This window comes from Anolis sagrei, chromosome 3, assembly GCF_037176765.1.
Source record: "Anolis sagrei isolate rAnoSag1 chromosome 3, rAnoSag1.mat, whole genome shotgun sequence".
Lineage (NCBI taxonomy): Eukaryota > Metazoa > Chordata > Lepidosauria > Squamata > Dactyloidae > Anolis > Anolis sagrei.
This window is the reverse complement of record NC_090023.1, coordinates 144,075,564-144,101,356: the sequence shown is the minus strand read 5'-3', so window position 1 is coordinate 144,101,356 and position 25,793 is coordinate 144,075,564. Positions and strand designations below refer to the sequence as shown.

General features: G+C 41.6%; 1 protein-coding gene across 1 annotated transcript in view; it reads right to left on the bottom strand.

Moving 5' to 3' along the window:
- The window catches only part of ATOH8 (atonal bHLH transcription factor 8), a 45,170-nt gene that overhangs the window by 9,889 nt on the left and 9,488 nt on the right, over positions 1 to 25,793 (bottom strand). The window contains exon 2 of the mRNA XM_060769276.2: positions 10,362 to 10,553. Coding sequence (XP_060625259.2) covers positions 10,362 to 10,553 — 192 coding nt within the window. The remainder of the gene's footprint in view (positions 1 to 10,361; positions 10,554 to 25,793) is intronic.

Sequence of the window (25,793 nt, the reverse complement as noted above, 5' to 3'; positions counted from 1 at the left end):
TCAGCGGTTCGAATCCGGGGAGTGGGATGAGCTCCCATTTGTCAGCTCCAGCTTCCCATGCAGGGACATAAGAGAAGCCTTCCACAGGATTGTAAAAAATCATGGGCAATGTCCTTGCAGATGGCCAATTCCCTCACACCAGAAGCCACTTGCAGTTTCTCAAGTTGCTCCTAACACGGGGGGGGGAAAAACCCACCCACCTATCCACCCAAATGTGTTTGTTTAAAGAAGGGTTGTATCTTTGGAAGCAAACTTAGTAATAAATAAATAACAATCTCCATATGGAAACCAAGGTATTGTATAATATGTCTCCTTTGAAGCAAGGTGCTTCCCTGCATGCCTTATTTGAAGCAGAGTCAATGTTTCCTTAAGAAAACACAACAAAAGGAAAGGGCTTCTAGGTACTCCTCTCATGGCAGGAGGCTGGCAGATTGAAATGGGCTCTTGGCTCCACCAAAGTTGTGCGGCTGAGGCTGCTTCACATATGATGGACTTTATTTGCATTGATTTCAACAGTTAAAGAAATGATGTCATTAAATTTTGGGGAGACAAGAAAACCTGCTTCATTTTGGCTGTATCATTTAGAAAACACACAATAATTGCCAGGTAGAAATATAAATACATGTAGCATGCACTCTCCAACAACTCACAGAGGAAAACTGGGACAAATGTAACCAAGTAATATCTGAGGGCACTTCCAGACAGCACCAAATTGTGGGTTTTAGTCAGGGACAAAAAAACCCCCCGGGACCTTCGTTGTCCACACTTGCTGCTTTGTTGCGAGATTTAGAAGCTTCCAAAATGGCCGCTGTGGGACGTCTGCTGGAAACTTCAGCGGTTTAAAAAAAACAAACTTAAGATCCAAATAAGCAAATCATTGTATAAGTTCTGTTCCTGGGCTATAGAGGCTGCCTGACCATCTGCGCAGGCAAATTTGGGCATGTACTTATGCCTGGGAACTATAGGCTGATGTTCCTGGGTTATACATGACTGTTCCTCATTGCTTTTATCATAAAAACATAGAAAAGTTGGTTACATGGCAAAACCTTTGTTTGTGTGTCATAAACTTCATTAAATGTGTGGAGGATGAAGTTTCTCTTGCCAGGATAAAGTTTTAGCCCTCTAATCAACTATTGCCATGTTTTTAGGATACAGCCAATCAGGAACAGACATGCATAACCTGGGAACAAATCAACATAAAAAATCCTGTATTTTCTGAGTGTAGGGACATACACAGATTCTAATATCTGCATTTTCCAGCCAGAACCGGGATATTCCAACACCTGAAAATCTCACTTTTTCACCATTTGTAGCAATTGCTCCCATGTTTTCAGGGAACGGCGTTTGGCCACCTTCCATTTTTATGCGGGAGCTCCTGGGATAAGAGTATTGTCTGGATGGCCCTGAGTGTGGTCGAGATGGCAAAAGTTATTAATGTGAAGCTAGCAGGTAGCACAGGCTGCAGAAGTTAGCTTTTGCCTGAGTCTCCTGGAAAGGGCATGAGAAGTAGAGAACTATACCAGTAGAAAATTGAACTGTTAAATCCCGAACTCTTCCAAGTCCTTTTTTTATTAATCATTGGGGCAGCAGTCTTATCTCTAAGCTTCATTGAACCCAATGAAATGCGTGTCCAAGTAAACAGGCACAGGGTCCGGGCAGCACAGCCATTGCTTTTGTAAGTAAGAGGGTTGAATGAAAAGTAATGCCTCCACCTTCATTACTTGGGTTTGGATGGTAATATAATACATCAAATGCAGAAATAATCCTTAGAATGTGCTCTTTAACTACCACTATTCACTTTTCCACATAATCACCAGACGATTGGATACATTTCTGCCAACGATGAACACGTTTTCTGAAGCCGTCACGGTTGAAGTCGGCACTCTGTTTCCACAACCCATCGTGCACAGATCTTCCGATAGCCAAGCAAAGCAATAATGTGACCCACACGTTCTTGTGAAATGCCAATTATGCTTGAAATTTCTCTCTGAGTGATACAACGATTGTCCTGAATATATTTGTCAACCTTTTGTTTGTGAAACTCAGTGGTTGCTGTCACAGGACGTCCAACTCTTTGTCACGCAAGTTAGATGTTCCCACCTCAACATCTTAAAACTTACTCACCCAACGATGCACAGTACTCACATCAACACAATAACCATAAACAGCTTGCATTTTCTGATGAATCTTCTTTGGGGTGACACCTTCTGCTGTCAAGAATTCAATGATTGCATGTTGCTTAAGTCGCATTGACTGACAGTCTGCACAGGGTTTCATACTTTGCACTTTAACAACACAACCAATCAATGCTAAGGCTTCCCACTAAAATGGAACTGTAGAGGAGAGTCTACTGAACAAGCCAGTTCCTGCCGTATACCAGTACTGCCATCTCTTGAGGAGTTACGAAGGTGGAGGCATTACTTTTCATTCAACCCTCGTATTTCTGAGCTTTGTGAAAATGACTATGAAACCACAAGTTCAAACAACCACAGTAGAATTTGCATCTTTATGCCAACAATTTAAAAACATGTATCCCCTGTTATGCTTTTATTGTTTATTATAAAAACAATTGTTTGTGTCCTTTAAAAGGAATATGAAGAAAACCTTTATATTTAGAACTGTAAATTGTGTTATCTTTAGCCCTGAAAGAAAGCAACAAATTAGTAATGCCACATCCGTGTGGCAAGTCGTCCCCTATTTTGCATGATAATTCTTTTAGTTCTCTCTACAAATGTGTGCATGTATGTGTGTGCAATTAAAAAACAGAAACAAATTCTCGCAGAAAGCTTTTACTGAGCCGCAACTGTTCTGCTGTTATTTATAAGCCAGCTTCCTCTCTCACAAAGAGACCTTTTGCAGGGTTTTTCCCTCCTGCCTCCCTAACAGCTGCTCTCAATGTTGTATCCTGAGTGATGATGAGGTTCTGAAAGTGTTTTTTTGGAACAGATGGCTGGGAGAGTGCTGGGGAATGCGCCAGCAGAAAGCTGGGGATGTGCCAAATCCTGCAGTGACTGAGTGCTTTGGGTTCCAGCTCGCGTGCCTTTCCCCTGCCCTCTGCCCTGAGTGGCGCCAGCAGGACTTCCCAACTAGCACTCTGAACATCTGGAGTCTGCGACTGCCAGGGGAGCCGGGGAGGGAGAGCGGGCGGGAGAAAGAGGGGGAGGAAAGCCCTCCCTTGCTCCCGCTCAGCTTCCATAGCCTGACTCCACAGTGTTGCTCACTAGCAGGCCAACTAATCAAAACCAAAAAGGAGCACTCATGTGCGTGTGTATGCACACCACACACACACACACCCTTGCAAGTTAACCAGCTGCAGGTCAACAACCTCTCCCAACTGCTAGTCGCTGTTATGTTCAGAAAACTAATGAAGCAAGCAATATTATCTTTCAAATACTGGAGTCAGAGTGGCTGGGACATGTGGAGGAGGGGAAAGAGAACCAGAAAAGGCCAGTTTCTCTCTGTCTTTCTAAAGGTATCCCAACAGATGAATGATTGTAAGCTGTGAGAGAGCCTTCTGTGGGTCCCACTCTGCTCCCTTAGTGCTCACGGAGGGTCAAGGTGATGGGTATTATGCTCCTGCTGCTTCGAACATGACACAAACCACACAGGGTCTAGGTCAAAGTACACACCGGTAGCCCTTGCATTCCATGTACTCTTGCTCTCTCCATGTACAACAGCTTTTGGTGGTATCAGGGAAGGGCCTGGAACAAGGAGTGAGGGCAGGACTAGTGGCCAGAGTAAACAAGCCATACAGAAACTTTAATCTGCCTATTATGGTGCACATATCTGCTAATCGGAGGAAAATTAACCATTGTGCTGTGAGAATCACAGAGAAGGCATATGTCCTATAGCAGAAGTCTATGTGGCCCTTCAAGGCCATTGACCCGGCTCCCACCCTAAACCTCAGAGACTCAAGATCACCTTAATCCAGAAACGACTTGAAGGTATACAACAACAACAATCCTAATGAACTTGAGTATCTCATTGGCCAAAGGCAGGCCCACACTTTCCACTGAAATACTGGTTAAATTTATGGCTGGATCTACACTGCTTTATATCCCGGGATCTGATCCTGGGATAAAGGAGCCCCTGGTGGCACAGTGGGTTAAACCCCTGTGCCGGCAGGACTGAAGGTCGCAGGTTTGAATCCGGGGAGAGGCGGATGAGCTCCCTCTATCAGCTCCAGCTCGTCATGCGGGGACATGAGAGAAGACTCCCACAAGGATGATAAAAAACATCGAAATCATCCAGGCATCCCCTGGGCAACGTCCTTGCAGATGGCCAATTCTCTCACACCAGAAGCGACTTGCAGTTTCTCAAGTCACTTCTGACATGACAAAAAAAATATCCCAGATTATATCCTTTGAACTGGATTACATGATTCCACACTGCCAGATAAGCAGATAATCAGGGATCAGATCCTGGGATATAGGGCAGTGTAGATCCAGTCAAAGTTGGTTAAAATTGTTCTTCGTTTTAAATTTTCTTTCTTTCTTTCTTTTTTGCATTACAAATAAGATATGTGTAGTGTACATAGGGATTTGTTCCCCCCCCCCCCAAACTATAGTTCCCCACCCCACCCCTTGCAGTCTGGGGGCCCTTCCAGACAGGCTCTATAATCTCAGGAACTGATCCCAGGTTTTCTGTTTGAAACTGGATTATATGAGTCTGCACTGACAGATAATCTGGGATAAACAGAAAACCTGGGATCAGATTCTGGGATATAGGGCCTGTCTGGAAGGGCCCTGAGAGACCATGAATAAATCAGATTTCCAGGCTTTCCTACTTAGGTAAAAAAAACAACAACAAAAAAACCCAACAACAAAAAAAAAAACCAACAAAACCCATTACTGTTTTAATTATGTATCTCTTCATACCGAGACTGGACTAGATTGTCTTAGGATCTCTTCCAACTCTGTATTTGTATTGGAGGCACCAGCATTAATACCAATATTTCCTTCAAGAAGCCTATGTCTGTACCTGTAGCCGCTTGAAACAATTGCAGCTATCTTTTTGTGTGTACCTGAAAGAGTTCAGGTGGAGTAAGAAGTCAAAGCAGCCTGTATACTATCTCCACATTGTAGGTGTCTGTTTTACACGGGGTGGGATATTCATAATTGCCCCGGTTACTGCCATTATTAACAAATAATTATAGGAAATTTTGGATCATGCTTTTGCATAACACATAGGTTACATCCCTCTGAATGCTGAAGAGCACCATGTAATGGGGAAAAGAGTTGGGAAGGGAGATGTGTAGGTGAGCACATGCTTTGCATGAAGTTCCCAGTCCAGTCCCTGGCGTTCTGGGTTAAGCTAGGCAAGACCTCTCCCTGAAACTTTGGAGAGGAGAAAGCACTGAGGTCCCATTCACACTGTCATATTATCTAGCTTCTGATTCCAGATTTTCTGCTTTGAACTGGATTCTATGGCATGGTAAAGGTAGAGGTTTCCCCTTGACATTACGTCTAGTCGAGTCCAATTGTGTGTGTGTGTGGGGTGTGTGTGTGTGTGTGTGTGTGTGCTCATCTCCATTTCTAAGCCGAAGACACCTCCAAGATCATTGTCCGTAGACACCTCCAAGATCATATGGCTAGCATGACTGAATGGTGCATTGTTACCTTCCTGCCAAAATGGTACCCACTGATCTACTCACATTTGCATGTTTTCGAACTGCAAGACTGGCAGAAGCTAGGGCTAACAGCGGGAGCTCACCCTGACCTGTGGATTTGAACAGCCGACCTTCCAGTCAGCAAGTTCTGCAGCTTAGCGGTTTAACCTGCTGCGCCACTGCAACCCTGCGGTATAGACTCATTAATCTGGTTTAAAGCAGATTCTCTGGATTCAGAAACTGGATTCTGTGGCAATGTAGATTAAGTCTGAGATAGATAGACCAATGGCCTGACTTGCTATAAAACAGCTTCTGATCCATGGCCCTTCTTTGTAAGCGTTATGTTTTATTTATTTAAGTATTCAGCGAGTCCTTTGCTTATATTCTTTTCTTCTAAAGCTCTATCTTTAACAGGCAAGAGAATTGGTTGCACGTGTCATCAAGTGAAAAAAACAATGGCGCCTGGGAAACTTAAAATCAACATGTCCATTTTCTATTCTGATATAACACTGTTTGCAAACAGTAGAGAAATATTTTTAAAAAGTAAAACACTTTTCATTTTGAGTGGCTTATTAATTTTACCTCCTTGTATTGCTTCCTAACTAACTCTGGCACCCTGTCACACATATTCCTGGCCCCCTTTGAAATCTGCACCAGAATCCAGCAATCGAGAGGAAGCAGGGGAGGAGCCCAACATTCCTCCACTGTTTCCTATTGTAAGAGGATTTCTTGAAAAGCCTTTCAACATCAGACACAGCAGATAGTTGAGGACCAAAAACAAAACAAAAGGTTATGTAGAAGCCAGTAAGTGTAACATCTGGAGCTCCTGCTTGCCAGAACAAACTCTAACTAGTTACTTTTGGAAAGTGTCAAGAGCTTGCTATGCTTGGTGAACTAGAATGAACATAGCTATACAGCCCGAAAAACTCACAGCAACCCACCCAACTACAATGAGTTTGGAAAGAAGGGAGGGGGAAGGAGAAGCCAAGGAGATTGAGCATGCAGATGGGTGGCCTTGAGATGCAAACTGATTATCCTGGTTCACTGAAACTTTCAAGTGTATACTGAAAAAAACAACCCTAAAATCAATAATTGACTGGGACGAGTTAAGTAAGAAAAAACATCAGTTCAAGAGACTATGGAAGAAATTACTGTCTTGTTAAAAAAAGTTCAAAAGCACAACTGTTGTTGTGTTCCTCCCAACTGTGACAGTGCTGTCATATCCTAGATAATTTATTTATTTATTTATTATTTATCTATTTAGGACATTTATATGCTGCCCTTCTCACCCCAAAGGGGACTCAGAGAGGCTTACAAGATATATATACATACAATATATTATTATTAGCACAGTATAACATCAGTATTAAATATTACTATATTGTACTATACCATAATATTGCAATATTTGCAACATAATGGATTTGTATCCCATATCCTTCTAGGGTTTTATATGCAATGTCAAAAGGGGCCACGGTAATTCAGCAAATTAAATTTATAGCTGCAGGAAATTTGCTGACCGGAAGATTGGCAGTTCGAAGCCTCGAGTCGAGGTGAGTTCCTGCTCTCAGCCCTAGCTTTTGCCAACCTAGCAGTTCGAAAGCATATAATGCGAATAGATCAATAGGTACCACCTCGGCAGGAAGGTAAAAGGGCATTCCATGCAGACATGCCCGCAACATGATTGGAGATGTCTATGAACAACAGGTTCCTCGACATGGAAAAATGGAACAAGAGCACTTCCCTTTGGCCAGAGTTGAGCATTGCCTCCAGAGATGGAAAAGGAAGGCCTCTACCCATGTCAGTGTATTGTATGTTGTTGTTGTTCACTGTGTAATAGGCATTGAATGTCTGCCTTCTATGTGTATACTGTAATCCGCTCTGAGTCCCTCTGGGGAGATAAAAGGGAATATTAAAAAAAGTGTATTATTATTATTATTATTATTACTACTACTACTACTACTACTACAAAGAAACAGAAGTTAAATATAGAATCACCTTCTTTCAATAAAAATGTATGTATATGTAAGGCAATATTTAAAAAGTGTTTTAAAACAAGGTTAACTTTCTCCCTCTGTTTCTATGGTGTGAAGCCTTCTACCTTTGCTGAGTAAGACAGACATTGTACTGTATCTTTAAATTTTGCTGAAGTATGGTGGCCCTATTCGGGGGGGGTGGGGATATATGAGTATATACCTCATATATAGGTCTAGAAATTCTAGTGAAAAAACTAGCTTGACCTATTAATGGTGAGTAGTATACCTTAACCTTTATCCAAAAAAGGAATTATCTCCTTCTCTGAACAGAGTGGCAAAAATGAAGAGCTTAATCCATTCTAAGGCCCCTTCTACACTGACATATAAAATCCAGATTATCTGCTCTGAACTGGATTATATGATAGTGTAGACTCATATAATCCAGTTCAAAACAGCTAATGTGGATTATATGCTTTGATAGTCTGGATGATATGGCAGTGTAGAAGGGACCTAAGAGAACCTAAAAGAAGCACCAACCCCCTCTGGCTTTGCCAAATACCTAGGTGGGGTGATATTGGTGCTTTCCCCTTTCAGTGGAATGACTCTCAGTTTATTCATTGGTCATACCAAAATCCATAATTTTATCCCAAAAACCTTCCCTCAATTTATACATTAGTATATGTGATACCTAGCATGCCTAGCAGCAAACGCAGGCCCCTTCTACACTGCCATATAAATCAGATTATCAAATTAGATAATCCAGAACAGGCCAATTTTAGTAAAGTGAAGATAAGTATTGCTCTGCTTGGCTATCCAATCGTCCATTATAATCCATCTGATTTATGACCCTGCATGACAACCAGGTCCTGAAAGCAGACGGGAAGTTCACTTGAAGTTTACAGATATCTTTTTGCCTTGAAACTCTGAGCCTAGGCATCAATCTCTCTTCCAATTTGCCCATGTCACTTTCCGGAAGGAAAACCGGCAGAATGCTTAGTTTCCTCTTTCACACAGCTTGATGATGATTTCAGGGTTAAAGTAACCTAAAGGAATGCAGGGTGTGATTATTTTGACTATTGTCTATTTAAGATCCCCATGTGCGAAAGACACCAGATCCTCTCTGATCTTTAAATGGGAGACCTCCAACAAATATCTGGTATTGTGTGCTATATTTCAGATGAATGAACTGGCAGAACCACCTCTGAGGTTTCCTTGCCCACAAAAACCCTATGAAATTCATGGAATCAACATTTAGCAGATTATGTAACTACTCTGGATTTGTAACAGGGAAGGGGGAGGATGATGTGGTGACGTGATTGGAATGTAGTGTGTTGGACTAAAGAACTCACTGGAGTCACAAAAGTCACTAACTGATGGTGAAGTAGGAGCTGTAGAGCAGTGGTTCTCAATCTGTGGGTCCCCAGGTATTTTGGCCTACAACTACCAGAGATCCCAGCCAGTTTACCAGCTGTTAGGATTTCTGGGAGTTGAAGGCCAAAGACATCTGGGGACCCACAGGTTGAGAACCATTGCTGTAGAGTATACTTTAGAAAAGGAACTGGCAAAGCCTCCTCTAAGTATTCCTTGCTTAAGAAACCCCATGAAATTCATGATGTTACCAACAGTTGACCGGCAACTGGAAGATCCATACATGCATATGTCTGGACAATGTGTTTGCAGCCTTCTATGAGCCTGAATAATGATATAAGTGAGCAATGGCAAACACTGGGAGAAGTTGCAGATCAACGTAGAGCAGTGGTTCTCAATTTTCCCAATGCTATGACCCCTTAATACAGTTCCTCATGCTGTGGTGACCCCAACCATGGTACTTCATAACTGTAATTTTGCTACTGTTATGAATCGCAATGTAAATATCTGATATGCTTGATGTATTTTCATTCACTGGACCAAATTTGGCACAAATACCTGATACACCCAAATTTGAATACTGGTGGGGTTGGGGTGGGATTGATTTTGACATTTTGGATTTGTAGTTGCTGGGACTTACAGTTCATCTTCAATCAAAGAGCATTCTGAACCCCACCAATGATAGAATTGGGTCAAATTTCCCACACAGAACCCCTATGACCAACAGAAAATAGTTTTCTGATGGTCTTTGGTGACCCTCTGACATCCCCTTCCAACTCCCCAGGGGTCCCCAGGTTGAGAAACACTGATGTAGAGTATTCCCAATCCAATGCAGAGCATTCCAAATCAAAGCCAGGGGAGATCAAGTTGAAAACAACTCTATTATCCTGTAGTTTGGTCTGGCAGTGTAGACTCATATAATCCAGTTCAGAGCAGATAATCTGAGATCAGATCCTGGGATATAGGACAATGTAGATCCAACCATAGAAGCATCTTTAGTCATGTCCTTATCTACTTTTATGCTTCTCCACTTAAGGATGTGAGATCAAACAAAACAGAAAATATAGGCTGTTGCCTGTGTTTTTATGGTTTGTAATGTGGCTGAGATAGAGCTATCTTTAGTGATTTCAACAGGATAACTATTGTTGTAAATGCATTGCTCAGCCAAGATGATTCTCATAGTCATACACAGAAAGGAACAAGTCATACATATAAAGGAATAAAACAAGAGAAAAAACTCAAATCCTGTGTTATAAATGTAAGAAGACACACCACAACACTGAATCAAGAAAGGTCTAAAGGGAGAAGGAACAGCAGAAAAGAAGCACTAGCAGATCCTCACTTTAGGTGAAGAACTCAAAGGAGTTGCCCATTCACTGGCGCAGCCTGTCCTCTCATTGGCAACATACCTTCCTTTTTTTAGACCTTCCTTCGGCTTGCAAGGTCCTAGTGCACTGCTCCACACATTCCGAGAAGCTCAGGTTACTGTGGTCAGCACTGTAATCCAGGTCTGCGAGTCTAGCCAGGGAGAGGATATAGTTACAGGCTATCCGCAGGATGGCCAGTTTGGATAACTTCTGTCCATAGGAATAGCAGGGAACCTAGAGAAGGCAATAATAGTAAATTAGGCAAAACTCAAGTCTTTAAATGAACTTATTTATGTCAGTGACAATATTATTTATTTATTTTATTTATTTATGATATTTATAGCCCGCCTTTCTCAGCCATACGGCGACTCAAGGCAGGTTACAGGCTGGCACAATTCAATGCCATACATTTCACAAAAGAGCAATTAGAACAGTTAAAAACGATCAACATAACAATATAAAACATATATAAAAACCAATAAAATGTGTAAATTCCAGTGTCATCCTGTTAAAATTGATTTCTAGTAACATTGTCTAGCCAGTCCGAGTTCATCATTCATAGTTTCATGTTATCTATTCCACTGTATTCTCAAAAGCTTGATCAAAGAAGTTTTCACCTTCTTTTGGAAAGTCAGGAGGGAGGGGGCCAATCTAATATCCCTGGAGAGGGAGTTCCATAGCCAGGGGGCCACCACTGAGAAGGCCCTGTCCCCGCCAATTGTGATGTGGACGGGACTGAGAGCAGGGCCTCCCCAGATGATCTTAAGCTCCTAGATAGTTCATAGGAGGAGATACGTTTGGACAGGTAAGCTGGGCCGGAACTGTTTAGGGCTTTATAGGCTAAAAAATTACATGAAGCGTTTCCCTGTGGGTCTCCTAGTGACCACAACAGCTTTTTCTTCAACTGGAATGCATGCGTTGCAAGAAAGCAACCTGTGTTACTTGGTAAAATCACATTTGTGTTTGGGAACAACCATCATTTACCTACTGGGAAGCCCTGTGGAGACACTGGTACATGGAGAGCATGTTTTAGAACTAGAGTATGAAGGTTTGAACATGAGCTGTCACATTCAGCACAATCCAAGTGGAAAGGACTCCATTCTCGATGAACAGAATGAGAGCTGCATGAGAGCTGCTACGCCACAGCCCTTGGATATCTTTCATTTACTACAGCCAAGCTTGTGCGGCATGTCATTTTCACATGGCCAGTGACTGCAGACCAGGCGCATAGCTGTTTCATTTCTGATGTACCAGCTGTTCTTTGGGTGCCTCAAAGCTTATCCATATGTTAAGTGAGGCCTGGAGCTAAAGAATAAGGCAGGCACCTCTAGTCCCCAGAAGCAAAAAAGGTTAAATAGAGACAAAGAACGGTTTATTTTCATGTGGAAAAGAGCAGATATTGGAAATATGTTGTTGTTATTAAATCTCCAACCTTGTTTCTAAAGACTGTACAACCTGTTCAGTCAAATCAGATAGTTGGGGCAAAAGAAATGTGGGAAAGAAAATCTCTCAAACCACTTTGAACTGTTATGGGGCACATCTACTCTGATAATGCAATATGATGTGGAACAGGTTTGGGAAGAACTGGTTTTGTTGTGTGGGTGATTAGACTGCCATGCTGGAACTGGTTTGAGGCCAAGGTGGTGATTACAGAATTTGGTCTCAAACTGTGTCGTCCGTCCCCCCCCCCCCCCCCCCCGCCATTTTCTACAGAAATGCACATCAGTGCACCTGAAATTAAAAGCAACAGTTAAGAAAAGAAAGAAAGGGGAAAGTGACCATCAAGAGTGGTGATAATCACTTATTCCTTCCAGGGAGCGTGCTGTCTGTGTTTGGGATTATGTACTGCGATTTTAGCATTTCGTGGAGAGGATTTCACCCTGGACCTGGGATCTGCTATAGCACATTTAATGGCTTAACTCAAGACTTTCCTGTAACTATTTTAATGTCCTATATCAACTTTAATCTGTGCTGCAACCTGTTTTGGTGGCATGTGTTTTGTGGAGTGTGGCCACAGTTTCAAGTTATCTTGAAGCTACATTAAATGATCAGTGTATATGTAATAATAATAATAATAATAATAATAATTATTATTATTATTATCATCATCATCATCATCATCATCATCATCATCATAAAATACATTACACAGTCCTAGATGCTTGGAAAGTGTTCGACTTGTGATTTTGTGATACGAAATCCAGCATATAGATCTCGTTTGCTGTGACATATTGTGTTTTTGTGTCAGTAAAGTAATAATAATAATAATAATAATAATAATAATAATAATACACTTTATTTATATTCCGCTCTATCTCCCCAAGGGGACTCAGTGGATTACAACACACACAGATAGGCAAACATTCAACATGCCTTTAATACAGCGAAAATAACAATGGCACACAAATACACAGAACAAAGGTAAAGGCTTCCCCTTTCATCTCCAGCTTCTGGAGGCAATGCACATGGGGAGGTGCTCTTTTTCCATTTCCAAGCCAAGGAGCCTGTTGTGTGTAGACCCCTCCTAATGGCATAGCTGCATAGGCACCTTTATTACTTTTCCGTCGAAGCAGTACCTATTGATCTAGTCACATTTGCATTTTTTGAACTGCTAGGTTGGCAGGAGCTAGGGCTAACAGTAGAAGCTCATCCCGCTCCCCGGATTCAAACTGCCAATGTTTAGGTCAGCAGATTCAACAGTTCAATGGTTTAACCCACTGCACTAATGTGACCCCCATATAGTCTCACTTATCCAATGTAAATGGCAGAATGTTGGATAAGCAAAAATGTTGGATAATAATGAGGGAGTAAGGAAAAGCCTATTAAAGCCTATTAAATGCCAAATTACATTATGTTTTTACAAATTAAGCACCAAAACATCATGTTTCATAACAAACTGACAGAAAAAGCAGTTCAATACACGGTAATGTTATGTAGTAATCACTGTATTTACAAATTTAGCACCAAAACATTGCAATATATTGAAACAGCTGTGGATCCAGGTATGATGCAGACTGCGTTGGATAATACAGAATGTCGGATGAGTGAAGGTTGGATAAGTGAGACTCTACTGTATACCCATAAAAACTGTGGTGTGTGACCGCCTTATCCAGGAGCTCACTTCACTGTAAGTAAGTAAGCCTCAGTAAGCTTTATTTCAGAATAAACTCACTAAACGTTATTTCAAAATATGTCCTATTTCCTCCTGTGAAGTACAATCCTATACCAACCGAGTTGGGAGTGAGTTCACACACAGCTTGGATCTGGGAAGTCATCCGTAGAGGAGTGTGCCATGTTTGCATTATCAGTGTCAGCTTATCCATAACTTGCTCAGTTAAAAGGAATCCTGTACAACATTCTCAACAGTGTTATGGCTTATAACTTGAGAGAGACAGCATTATCAAACTGCGGTTCCTCCTGCTTCTCTTGGGGACCTGGTGTGGAAAAACATTGCTTCTGAAACTCCCTATCAATTTCAAAAGGAGCCTGTCTTTGGAGCACGGGGGGGGGGGGGGGGGGGGGGGGGGGAGGGGGCCTGGGGTTGGTCTGCTGCCTGAGAAAAAACAAGCCGAAAGCCTTCTTGGATTCATGGAGCAACTTTCACAGCTCTTTGGATCCTGGCCAGTAAATGTGCAACCTCAAAACCACCAGAAATCTTCACATGGTGTAGTTTATATACATATTTTCTTGTAGTGCAAAAGGAAACAACATCCTGGGAACAAATGAAACTCTTGAAGTCCACACAGGTAGAGTTCGGTTTCTCAAGGCCAACTGCAATGGGAGAATGGGGAGGGGAGGTTTTGTTGTTTGATGGTTGTTGTTTGCAACTCACAATGTTAGTTGCTTTTTTCCCCAAGACGGTTTCTCACCTTGGCCGAGTGCCTGCCATTTTAGTGCTTCCTTTTTAATAATAAAAAAGGGGAAATTGAAAGAGAAGACTTGCTGGTGAAGTATAAAGCAATATATCCATGGCACACAATGTACATTTGAATCCAAGCTTTTCCAGGTTGCTGAAATTGTTCAAGTAAAAGGGAAGAAGATGGGGAAAACAAATTTAACTTTGGCAATGGGAGAGAGAATAATTTACCGTGACCCAGGGTATATATAGCAGCATTTAAAACATTGGAATTGAACTTGAATTAACACAGTTATGCACATGGTGTGCCTGCCTTCGTCTTACGGTAAATTGTACTTTAAGGCTGCAATCTTAAGAATGTTGAACTGCACACTGGAAGGGATGGTGGAGGGGGGTTACCTTTCCTACATGGTAGGGGGTTGGATGTGATGGCCTATGTGGTCTCTCCCAACTGTGTGATGCTACACTGCCATACAATCCACATTATCTGATTTGAACTGGATTATGTGATTCTACACAGCCATACAGGGGCTGCGGTGGCATAGCAGGTTAAACTGCTAAATTACAGAACTTGCTGATTGGAAGGTCAGTAGTTCGAAACATCTGCAGGATGGGATGAGCTCCTGCTGTTAGCCCCAGCTTCTGACAACCTAGCAGTTTGAAAACATGCAAATGTGAGCAGATCAATAGGTTTCGCTTTGGCGGGAAGGTAATGCCGCTCCATGGAGTCATGCCGGCCACATGACCTTGGAGGAGCCTACAGACAATGCTGGCTCTTCGGCTTAGAAATGGAGATGAGCACCACCCAGGCATGTAGCCGGGGGGGGGGGGGCTCGGGGGGCTTCAGACCCCCCCCCCCCCCGAAATTCTCATGGTGGTTCGCGAAAAGGCCTTACTGGTGCATTATTTAAACTGTTATGTTTATTCATATCATGATCTGATAACCATACTCAATATATCCCATATGCATGAGGGTATTGGGGTAATGATACAAAAGGTTTGCTAGGCTAGACCCTCTTTCACTCAGACTCAGCCCCCCCCGAAAGTCAGCCCCCCCGAATCCCCCCTGAAAAAAATTCAGCCCCCCCCCCCCCTGAAACGAAATCCTGGCTACGGGCCTGGCACCCCCCTCCAGAATCGAACATGACTAGACTTAATGTCAGGGAAAACCTTTACCTTTACTACACTGCCATACAATCCAGTTCAAAGCAGATAATCTGGATTTTATATGGCAGTGTAGAAGAGGCCTAAGTAAATATTCACAGGATTACAGTCTCCTTCCTCTGGCCACAGAGCACATGGAGAAAGGACAGACCTCTCCCTTATGGACATGCCCATGTTATGACATCTGCTGGAGGTGGGTTCCCTTTCTAGTGTATTCATCTCTCCTAAATTTTCCAGAAACTCGTGTATTTCAGCTAATTTGGGGAATCTTCCTGGTTCCCATGTTGCTCTTGCATTTCTCCCTTATATTTAGAAGTACAGCCTCACTGTGTGTGTATGGTAAAAGAGGACTGAGGAGGCACTTTGGGGAGGCGAGTTTATGGAGAGGTAGGAAAGAGAGAAAGAGAAACAACCAAGTAGGGGAGGGGGAATCCAAATTGCCCGTTCAAGGTGGTGAAAGTCTAACAAAGGATCCTCCATCCCTAAGCCTCAAATGCTGTCCAAGGTCTGCCCTGCAATGAAGAAAAGGGATGGGTCTTATGGGAAGTGGTGGAAGGAGGAGGTGAGGGAAGAAGAATAGAGGAAGAAGAGAAGGAGGGAAAAGAAGAAACTGAGGAAGAGAAGAAGGGGGAGGGAGAAGAAGAAGAGAGGAGAAGAGGGAGAAAAGAACAGAGAAGGAAGACAACAATGAGGAAGTTAGAGAGGAAGAGGAAGAAGAGAAGGACCTGAAGAATTCCACCATGTTCCCATCAACTTTTCATGCCTAACTTACAATGTGCATGCATGAAATAATCAACCAAGTCATCTAAGTCATTATTTCCCATGTCACGTTTTATAGCAATGTTTATTACAGACAATGCTGCTACAACCTGACACTGATACTCATAGAATCATAGAGTTGGAAGAGACCACATGGGCCATCTAGTTCCATGCCCTGCCATGCAGGAAAAGCACACTCAAAGTATCCCTGACAGATGGCCATTCAGACTATGTTTAAAAGTTTCAAGGAAGGTGCTTCCACCGTACTCTGAAGGAGAGAATTCCACTGCTGAACAGCTCTTACAGTCAGGAAGTCCTTCCTAAACACCTCATCACACTAGAAGAAAAAATCCACTTAAAATAGAGTTTCTGCCTCCTGCAGAATTCTGGGGATGGTAGTTTAGGTAGGAGCCTTTAACAGCACCACTAAACTACAAACCCCAGCATACCAGAGAAATTTATCCATGGGGCTGTGGACTATGAGGTTCATCAAATGATAAATGAATAATTTGGGAGATGTGTGTTCTGGTACAAAATCAAGTTGTGAATTGAGATTTGGTAAGATTTTTTTCTTATATTAAACACTGACCTCACTCTTGATAAATATGAGAATTTATTCCAAACTTGACTATTTTCGGAACGTTCTTGTTGAATATATTTATTCAACAAAATATTTTTAAACAGGCTCAGAAGGAAAATATGTTTTGGTTGGACTGTGCATTCCTATTTGTTTCTTTGTCCCAGAGATAATCAATCAGAAGAGAACGACTACTTTTTCTGTTTGTTTCCTTGTTTCTGTATTTAATTCAACTCTCCACAGTGTGATGTTCTCCAGATGTATTGGATTGCAAACTCAGAATCCCTAGACAGTATATTTCATGGCTGCATCATTGCCTTTTGTTTTCTGATTACCGCTTCTGGTTGCTTTGAGTATCTGGTCTGAAACAGAGAACGATGTTCTTGTTGATTCTCCCCAAAATACAATGACAACTCATATTTCTCATTGGTGGAAGGCTTTTGCATAAGCACAGAAGGCACTTAAGGCTTATTTTAAATTAAATCCCCTGCATTTATCTCAGACGGCTGCACTCCTTGCAAAGCCAATTCCTTATATTTCACAGGACCTTGTATTGTCTTCTTAGTGATTTTCTAGATTAGTTAACTAAAAGACTATGGGACTGTGCCACAGAGGAATTACTACTATTCTGTAAAATATAGTTATATGATCAAATTATAACAGAAGCCTAAAGTTTTCCCCCAAAGAGTCTTCCTTCCATTTCCCTCTATGATTCATTGCTTGGGTCTTGACTCCGTCAAATAACTCTGTCCTCCAATTTCTGTATTAGATTTGAGCCTATCATTCACACACTTCAAATTGAGAGACTTCAGAATATCTGCTCTTAACAGAGTACTTGTTGCATGTCTACATGGAAAACATTCTTGCCCCGTACCTTCCTCCTTTCATCTGGAGCAACTGGGAAGCATAATGGGGCAGGCAGAAGACTCCTTTTGGGGGCACGGACGGAATCTATATTCTAACAGTAATCAAAGTCTAGATTCTTTTTATTTCGGAGAGAGGGAAAAAAACAGTGCCTCTGCTATTGTCTGGGTAGGGGGTGTGACACTGTTCTCAGCAAGAGAAGAACAGGCTTTGTGTACTTGCACTTTTGAACGTTAATACAGTTTCATCTTCTCTGCACAAAATCTAATGATAACCTTATAAACTGGCCCCACAGATCCAACTGGAGTTTTGCATTTTAGATGCAGCAGAAACACATACATTAAATGACTTGTCTAAGGTTATCTAGCAAGAGCTTCACACATCACCCTTTGCTGCTCTAGTATATGAGGGTTGAATGAAAAGTAATGCCTCCACCTTCGTTACTTGGGTTTGGATGGGAATATTTTAATAAATCAAACACAAAAATAATCCTTAGAATGTGCTCTTTAACTACCACTATTCACTTTTCCACATAATCACCAGACAATTGGATACATTTCTGCCAATGATGAACAAGTTTTCTGAAGCCATCATGGAAGAAGTTGACACTCTGTTTCCGCAACCAGCGTCTCACAGTCTCTCAATGTCTTCATCAGAAGCATAATAATGTCCTTGCAGATCTTTTTTCATTATCGGGAACAGATGGAAGTTAGACGGTGCTAAATCTGGACTGTATGGAGGATGTCATACAGTGAGATCCAGTCTCTGAAGTTTCGAGTCTGTGTGCTTTTATTTTAGGCGTCAGCATCCTGGGTGCCCATTGTGCACAGATCTTCAGATAGCCAAGCAAAGCAATAATGTGACCCACACGTTCTTGTGAAATGCCGATTATGCTTGAAATTTCTCTCTGAACGATATGACGATCGTCCTGAATCAATCTGTCAACCTTTTGCTTGTGAAACTCAGTGGTTGCTGTCACAAGACGTCCAACTCTTTGTTTGTCATGTAAGTCAGATGTTCCCACCTCAACATCTTTAAACTTACTCACCCAATGCACAGTACTCACATCAACACAATCACCATAAACAGCTTGCATTCTCTGATGAATCCCCTTTGGGGTGACACCTTCTGCTGTCAAGAATTCAATGACTGAATGTTGCTTAAGTTGCACTGACGGACCATCTGTGCAGGGTTCCATACTTCGCACTTTAATAACACAACTGTTCAATGCTAAAGCTTCCTGCCAAAATGGAACTTATAGAGGAGAGTCTACTGAACAAGCCAATACCTGCTGCATACCAGTACTGCCATCTGTTGAGGTGGAGGCATTACTTTTCATTCAACCCTTGTATTTTGAAATATCTGTCTTGAAGCACCTCACAATTATAACCCCTCCCATGTCCTTTTCAGCATTCACTCCTAGGTGTCTATTCAGTGTAAAAATATTGGAATGAGATATAAAGTGTTGGATAATTTTCTGAAAATGAAAATGTCCGGTCCTTGTAGGAACCAAGTTCTGGGATGAAATACACAGTGAATACTCTGTTCTGTGGTCTTCCAACAAGAAGCCTGGTATATGTTTCAGTGTGTTCAATCTATGAGTGAACCTTTCACCAACATTTTCTTAGCAGACTTTACCCTACTTTGTTGCATCCTCCTTTTCAATCCAATGGTACTATTGCCTTTAATTCAAAAGTGCAACTGACCTCATCTAGACTTTCTTCCCAAATTGTGACATTAATCCTAGCACTTAAAAGACAATGGGCCAAGTCTATAGTTATAATTCTATAAAAATATCAGGCAAAGATGTGAGACTTCACTTATTTGCTAGGCACTCAGAAAGGTATACAGGTACTAGTCTTGATTCTTGCAAAACAAGAATCCTTGCCTTGGCTCCTGCACGGTTTAGAAACTTACTTTTAAAAGAATCAGGGAGGAACTGAATCCATACCCTAGCCAACTAATATCAAACTCTAGCCCAGATATATGAAGATTTGTGGAAATGAACACACATCTGGAATCCTGTGGAGGAAGAAACAGCTTGACTGAGAAGGAGTGCTCAACAGGAGAACAGTTACTGATCCACTTTCTGTGTAGTGCACCTATTCATCTCCCCACTCAAAAAACTGTTCCCAGAATAAGGTACATGCCTCTCTGTATACTATCAAGTTCAGGTCTCATAATTTTCCCCCTGGAGATAAATGCAAATCTTTGAAGCTTACTTTATTAGAGTTTCTTAGATAAGATTGTAAAACAGATGGCTTGCAATTTCATCCTTTTCCTACATGGACATGCTATCTGTACAGGGAATTCAAGTCTGAAGGACTGCTGATAGGCAGGTATGCTGAAAGCCAGGCATTTTAGAGGCATTTTAACAGACATTTCCCAAGCTCTGTGCCATCTCCTCTTACACATTCCATGTTGTCTGAATAGTGTTTTTGGGATCAAGTGGGAATGGAATGAAGAAAAGAGGTGGAGCAGTCTATCTAAGTGGACAGTTTTAAGAACAGTCTTCACCCAGGTTTGTTGGAGGTTTTTCGGGCTATATGGCCATGTTCTAGAAGCATTCTCTCCTGACGTTTCGCCTGCATCTATGGCAAGCATAGATGCAGGCAAAACGTCAGGAGAGAATGCTTCTAGAACATGGCCATATAGCCCGAAAAACCTCCAACAATCCAGTGATTCCAGCCATGAAAGCCTTCGACAATACAGCCTTCACCCATCTTGGCACTTTTCAAATGTGTTGGGCTATACACCCCACAACACCAAGCCATCCATCAGATCCTAAGATTTATATGCCACTAGAAAGTGTCATGTCAAAGAAGGCAACTTAAAATCTCTGGAGCCCTTTTGGAGGAACCAAGATGGGGCACTTACGGGTAATGCTATTAAGTGTTATATCATATGCCATTTTGTCTATGAAATCCAGATTTTGTAATATTAAAAATAAACAGCTAAAGATGTTCCATAGATGGTATGCCACCCCCCCCCCCCCAAGAAATTAGGTTTAATATATGAAAATATGAATAAAAACTGCTGGAAATGTCACGATCACGATGGAAGCTTTTTTTATATGTGGTGGACTTGTAAAGAAGCTCAAAAATATTGGAAGAGCATACACGAGGAATCCCAAAAAATAATGGGAATATTATTTCCAAGAAAACCAGAGTATTATTTACTAAATATAACTGACTCAGATCTAACTTTGGACCAAACTAAAGATATTTTATTCATCTACATCTCAACTGCAGCAAGAATATCACATGCAAAACTTTGGAAAATAGACAAAATTCTGGAAATAGACTATTGGATAAATAAAACACAAGAAATTAGAGACATGGACAAACTAACTTTTTTTTGAAGAATAGCTTGGGAAGCCCAATAAAGGAAAGAACTCCATAAGGCTGACTGTGAAGAGAGTGTGAAATCCTTGGGCAACTTCACAATATCCTGTTTTTCTCCTGAAGTAAATATGAAGTATGAGACAAAAATAAGTGGGAGGCACTAAGCTCTTCCAGACAGCAGTCCCAAATGTCACTCCTTCGCTTTCTGCACTGTTTCTGCAGCCAATCCTGAAGTGTTTCTGTGTACCTCAAATTGGCTAATGTAATTGAATTACACCCATCTTGCTGAAAAATATGCAAGATTTCAAGCTGCAACAACCTTTTCATCAATCAGCAAAGAAAAGCAATTTAGTTTGTGTCCAGTGACACAGAAAACACTTCCAAGAAGATTCAAAGCACCACTGTGTTTTGCTACAACAATAATAACAATAACAACAATAATTTTATTTCTTACCTCATAGCTTGAGGTGGGTTGCAACATCACTAAAAACATATAATCATCTAAAACATTCTGTAAAATACACTTAATCAGCATCTAGAAATGTGCAGATGTGATGCCGACATACTTTCCTTTTTCATACCTTTTACCAGTGGAAAATGTGTGTGGCAGGTAATATTTAGTAAAGTTTGTTAATTAATTATTGTTAATTATGAGCTCATTTGAGAACTCAGGGCCACAAGAAAACATGCATGGTTAAATGTTTCTAGCTTGCATATTTTCCTCTTTCCTTTTATTCTCAAAAGGAGGACAGTAGAAACATTCACTTCTAGCTTGCAGACCTGGCGGTGTCTGGGTTATTTGAGAAAGGCATTGTTTGCCTGTGGTCCAAGTTTAATCTAGATCCAATGTTAGCTGGGTTCAGTGGGTGTGGGTGAACTACAACTCCCATCGTCCATGGTCCAAATTCTTTCAAACCGCACCAGGATACTTCACCGGGGGGGGGGGGGGAGTTGTGTGCCAAGTTTGGTCTTGACAGTCATTGGTGTAGGATGCAGTGATCTCTGGAAGTTAGTGAAGGTGCTGCAAGTCCCATCATCCATGGTCCATCTTCCCCAAACCATACCAGGATGTGAAGTGGGTCATGAGGGGTCTGTGTGCCAAGGTTGGTGCTGATCCATCATTGGTGAAGCCCGCAGGTCCATAGTAAATTCTCAGGGTGGTCCGCGAGAAGGCCTTACTGGTACATTATTTAAACTGTTATGTTTATTCATATCATGATCTGATCACCATGCTCAATATATCCCATATGCATGGGGCTACTGGGATAATGATACAGAAGGTTTGCTAGGGTAGATCCTGAGCTCCCTCCCAAAACAAACCCAGCCCCCCGAACCAAACTCAGCCCCCGAGCCAAATTCAGCCCCCCTGAATCAAACTCAGCCCCCCCCGAATCAAGCTCAGCCCCCCCCTGAATCAAACTCAGCCCCCTCCCCCCGAATCAAACTCAGCACCCCTCTGAATCGAAATCCTGGCTACGGGCCTGGGTGAGGGTCACAATGGTTTGTGGGAGCTGAAGTGATTGAAAGTAAATCCCATCATTCATGGTCCATTCTCCCCCAAACCGCACCAGGACGTAAAGTGGGTCATGGGGGTTATGCGTGCCAAGTTTGGCTCAGGTCCGTCACTTGTGCAGGTCGCACTGGCCTGTGGAAGTGGGAGTCCATCAGAAAGCTGCCACATACACACATACCCACATGCCCACTTATATACATACAAATGCTGACTTTTATTATATATAAAGATTGTTTAATGTACATCTCAACCCTATGGTTTATTGAAACAAGTTAACTTCTTAGATCATATTTTGAGCTTGCCTTGTGTCAACATACCATAGCCAAACCAACAAACCATATGTATGTCTAATATCATTGTGCACAACTGAAAATCTGTGATTAAGATAATATGAAGATGAGAGCTTCTGATCTGTTCCTTACAGTTGTATTAGGCAGCAAGGGAGAGTGCACATCTTACAAATCAGCCTAGGTTCACTCTTAAGCATTGTTACTGATGTGCCTGTTTGGGTTCAATCATGTAATAATTATGGACATATTTGGTGTCATTTCATGAAGCTTGCTTGCATGCAGTGACAAGTGGTACATAAATGAGTCGATAAATTCAGAAATAGAAATCCATTCACATATGTCCTTGCTGCTCTCTAGCCCCATCCTTGACAAACACGTAATATGCATAAAACACATATACTAGATAGCTCAGTACTTTCACTCCTCAATAAAAGGTAAAAAGAAAAAAAAGGATGATACTATGTTCAAAAAGCTTAATTGTAGGACTAAACTACAACTAGGGTTTTTTAAAGCTTGTCTTTTTGTTATAAATAAGAATTAAGGCACATGAAAAATCCAAAGCTACACTATATTAATATAATGGTTCTTTACATCATAGGCAGGCATGTAGCTGGGGGGGGGGGGCGCTTGGGGGGCTTCACGAAAAGATCTTACTGGTACATTATTTAAACTGTTATGTTTATTCATATCATGATCTGATCACCATACTCAATATATCCCATATACATGGGGGTATTGGGGTAACGATACAAAAGGTTTGCTAGGGTAGACCCTCTTTCACTCAGACACAGCTCTCTCTCTCCCCCCCCCCCCCCCCGAATCAAACTCAGCTCTCCACAAAACAAAATCCTGGCTACGGGCCTGATCATAGGTAAACACTAATTCTTATTCTTACCCTTGTCTTCTGTTGTGCAACAAAGAAAATAAGCATGCTAATTCATTACGCTAATTAGAATCTGGGAAACTGCAACACAAAGATTATCTATATGATAACATTCACAGAGGAATGTGACTTACTACAAATCCTGCGGAAAGATGTTGGGATATTCCGCATGGAATTACATCTGTGACATAAATTGTGACACAGGCAAACAGCTGAGGAGATTAGCAAGAGCCAATTAGACAGGACTAATTGTTCTGTCATTATAGTGTAACAGGAGGATTGTAGAAAAAGAAAATAAAGTGTTTAATAAAACAACAGAACTGATGTGTATCTTGGGAGCATCTATGTTTTGATTATTAACAAGGCTATCAAGTTCCAGTCTTTTCTACTACATCAACAAGGATGAGATGCCCTTTTGCTGCAATTTGCTACAATTAAGTATTTACAAGCAAAGGCCACCTTCCTGGATTGGACAAGGGCAGGGGGGTTAAGGTCATTTTTACCGAGGGCCAAATTAGCCTTATGGTTGCCTTCAAAGGGCTATTCATAATTGTAAGATGGGATATATGTAACTATGTTGCTCTGGCAGGCCACAAAAAATGATGTGGCGAGCTTTGCATCTGACATGTGTGGATTGGAGATCATTCTGATCTAGTCTTCTGTTTCCAATACTCGTCTACCTGTTGCCTCTGGGAAGTTTATAAACAGAAGACATGGTGGTCACATTTTGCCCTTATTGTTTGCCCTTTTCACCATGAGATGCATCTGATGACTAGCCACTGGGAAGCACTGACTGGACTGAGAAAGGAGATTCTCTCTTGGGGCAGTTCCAGACAGGACTTTAATGCACTCCTAATCGGGTTTTAAAAACCCAATTGAGCCTGCATTACAGTCCACATACCACTCGTGAACACCCAAAATTTTCTTGGGGGGAGGGGGTCCAAATGTCCTGCGCGACCTTCTAGCCGGGCACCTGGACACAAACTCCCCCCCACCCAAGAAAAGCCTTAAAAAGTAAAAAATTACTTACCCGGCCAGCATTACCCTGCTGCTAGCCCTCTCCTGGTGCATAGAAATGACATGCCAGGAGAAGTACTTTTTAACCTTTTAAGACGTTTTTTAAAAATTGGAGGGGGGGGGGGGGTTGAGCCCTCTGAGTTTTCTGGGCTAATTCAGCTTTGAAAATATCAGAGGGCTATGCAGACTGCCCACTCAGAAGTTCCAGAACTTCTGAGGGGGCAGTCCAGACAGCGGCCATAGTGGGTTAGAGCCGGGTCTAATACACTAGACCTGGATCTAATCCACTATCAAATTACTTCAGGACAAAGCAGGGTTTTCCTGCTTTGTCAAGAAGTAATTCATTTTTACGTGGGGCGTCGTTTGGACTCTCCACAAAAAATCCAGGAGGGCATGCGTTTTCTACCCTGTGTGGATGCACCCTTGGGTAAATCAAATTATAAGTCAGTAATGCCTCCCTCATAGAGGATTTAAAAGCAAGAAATTGTGGCTACTATCAGTATGTATGTCAGTTTTCCAAACTGTGTGCATGACACATTCGAGTGTTGGCTACAGTATGGAAATGTGTTACGCAAACATAAATAGAAACCTCTGAGTCTATGTGAAATAAGCAATAAATTATATATTTTCAAAAATATAAATTAAAGATTATAATTTAATAAAACTTTATTTCTACCCCACCACCATCTCCCAAAAGGGACTCAGGGCAGCTTACAAAGCACTTGTAATGTAACAGTACACATGGTGCAATAAATACAGATACATCAATATCAAAGGAAAACATAAATCACGCAATTAATACATAAAACAAAACCACAATAAAATCAATCAACCGTAAAATACACTTAATTACTGCAATTTATATATGTATCAGTTTCTCTTATAAGGGGTTGGTTTAATCTCCAGTTTGCTAGTAACACTGAATTACTGTGTCGCAAAAGGATGCATGTCTAAAAAGTGATTAACTGGAATGAAATATCTGGAAAGCTCTGATGTAAATTTATGAAAAGCATCTGGTAATCAGAAACATCATGTAGGGCAGCTAGACCCAGTGAAACATGCAGGAAAGAGTGGACCCAGTGACACATAGTGGCCCAAGTTCCTCTCCAATTCTGTGATACCACGATATACCACAGTCAGTCATAACCACAGAGGTCTGGAAAACCAGCAATGATATGCACTCCTCTTGAGCATTTCTCAGCATAAG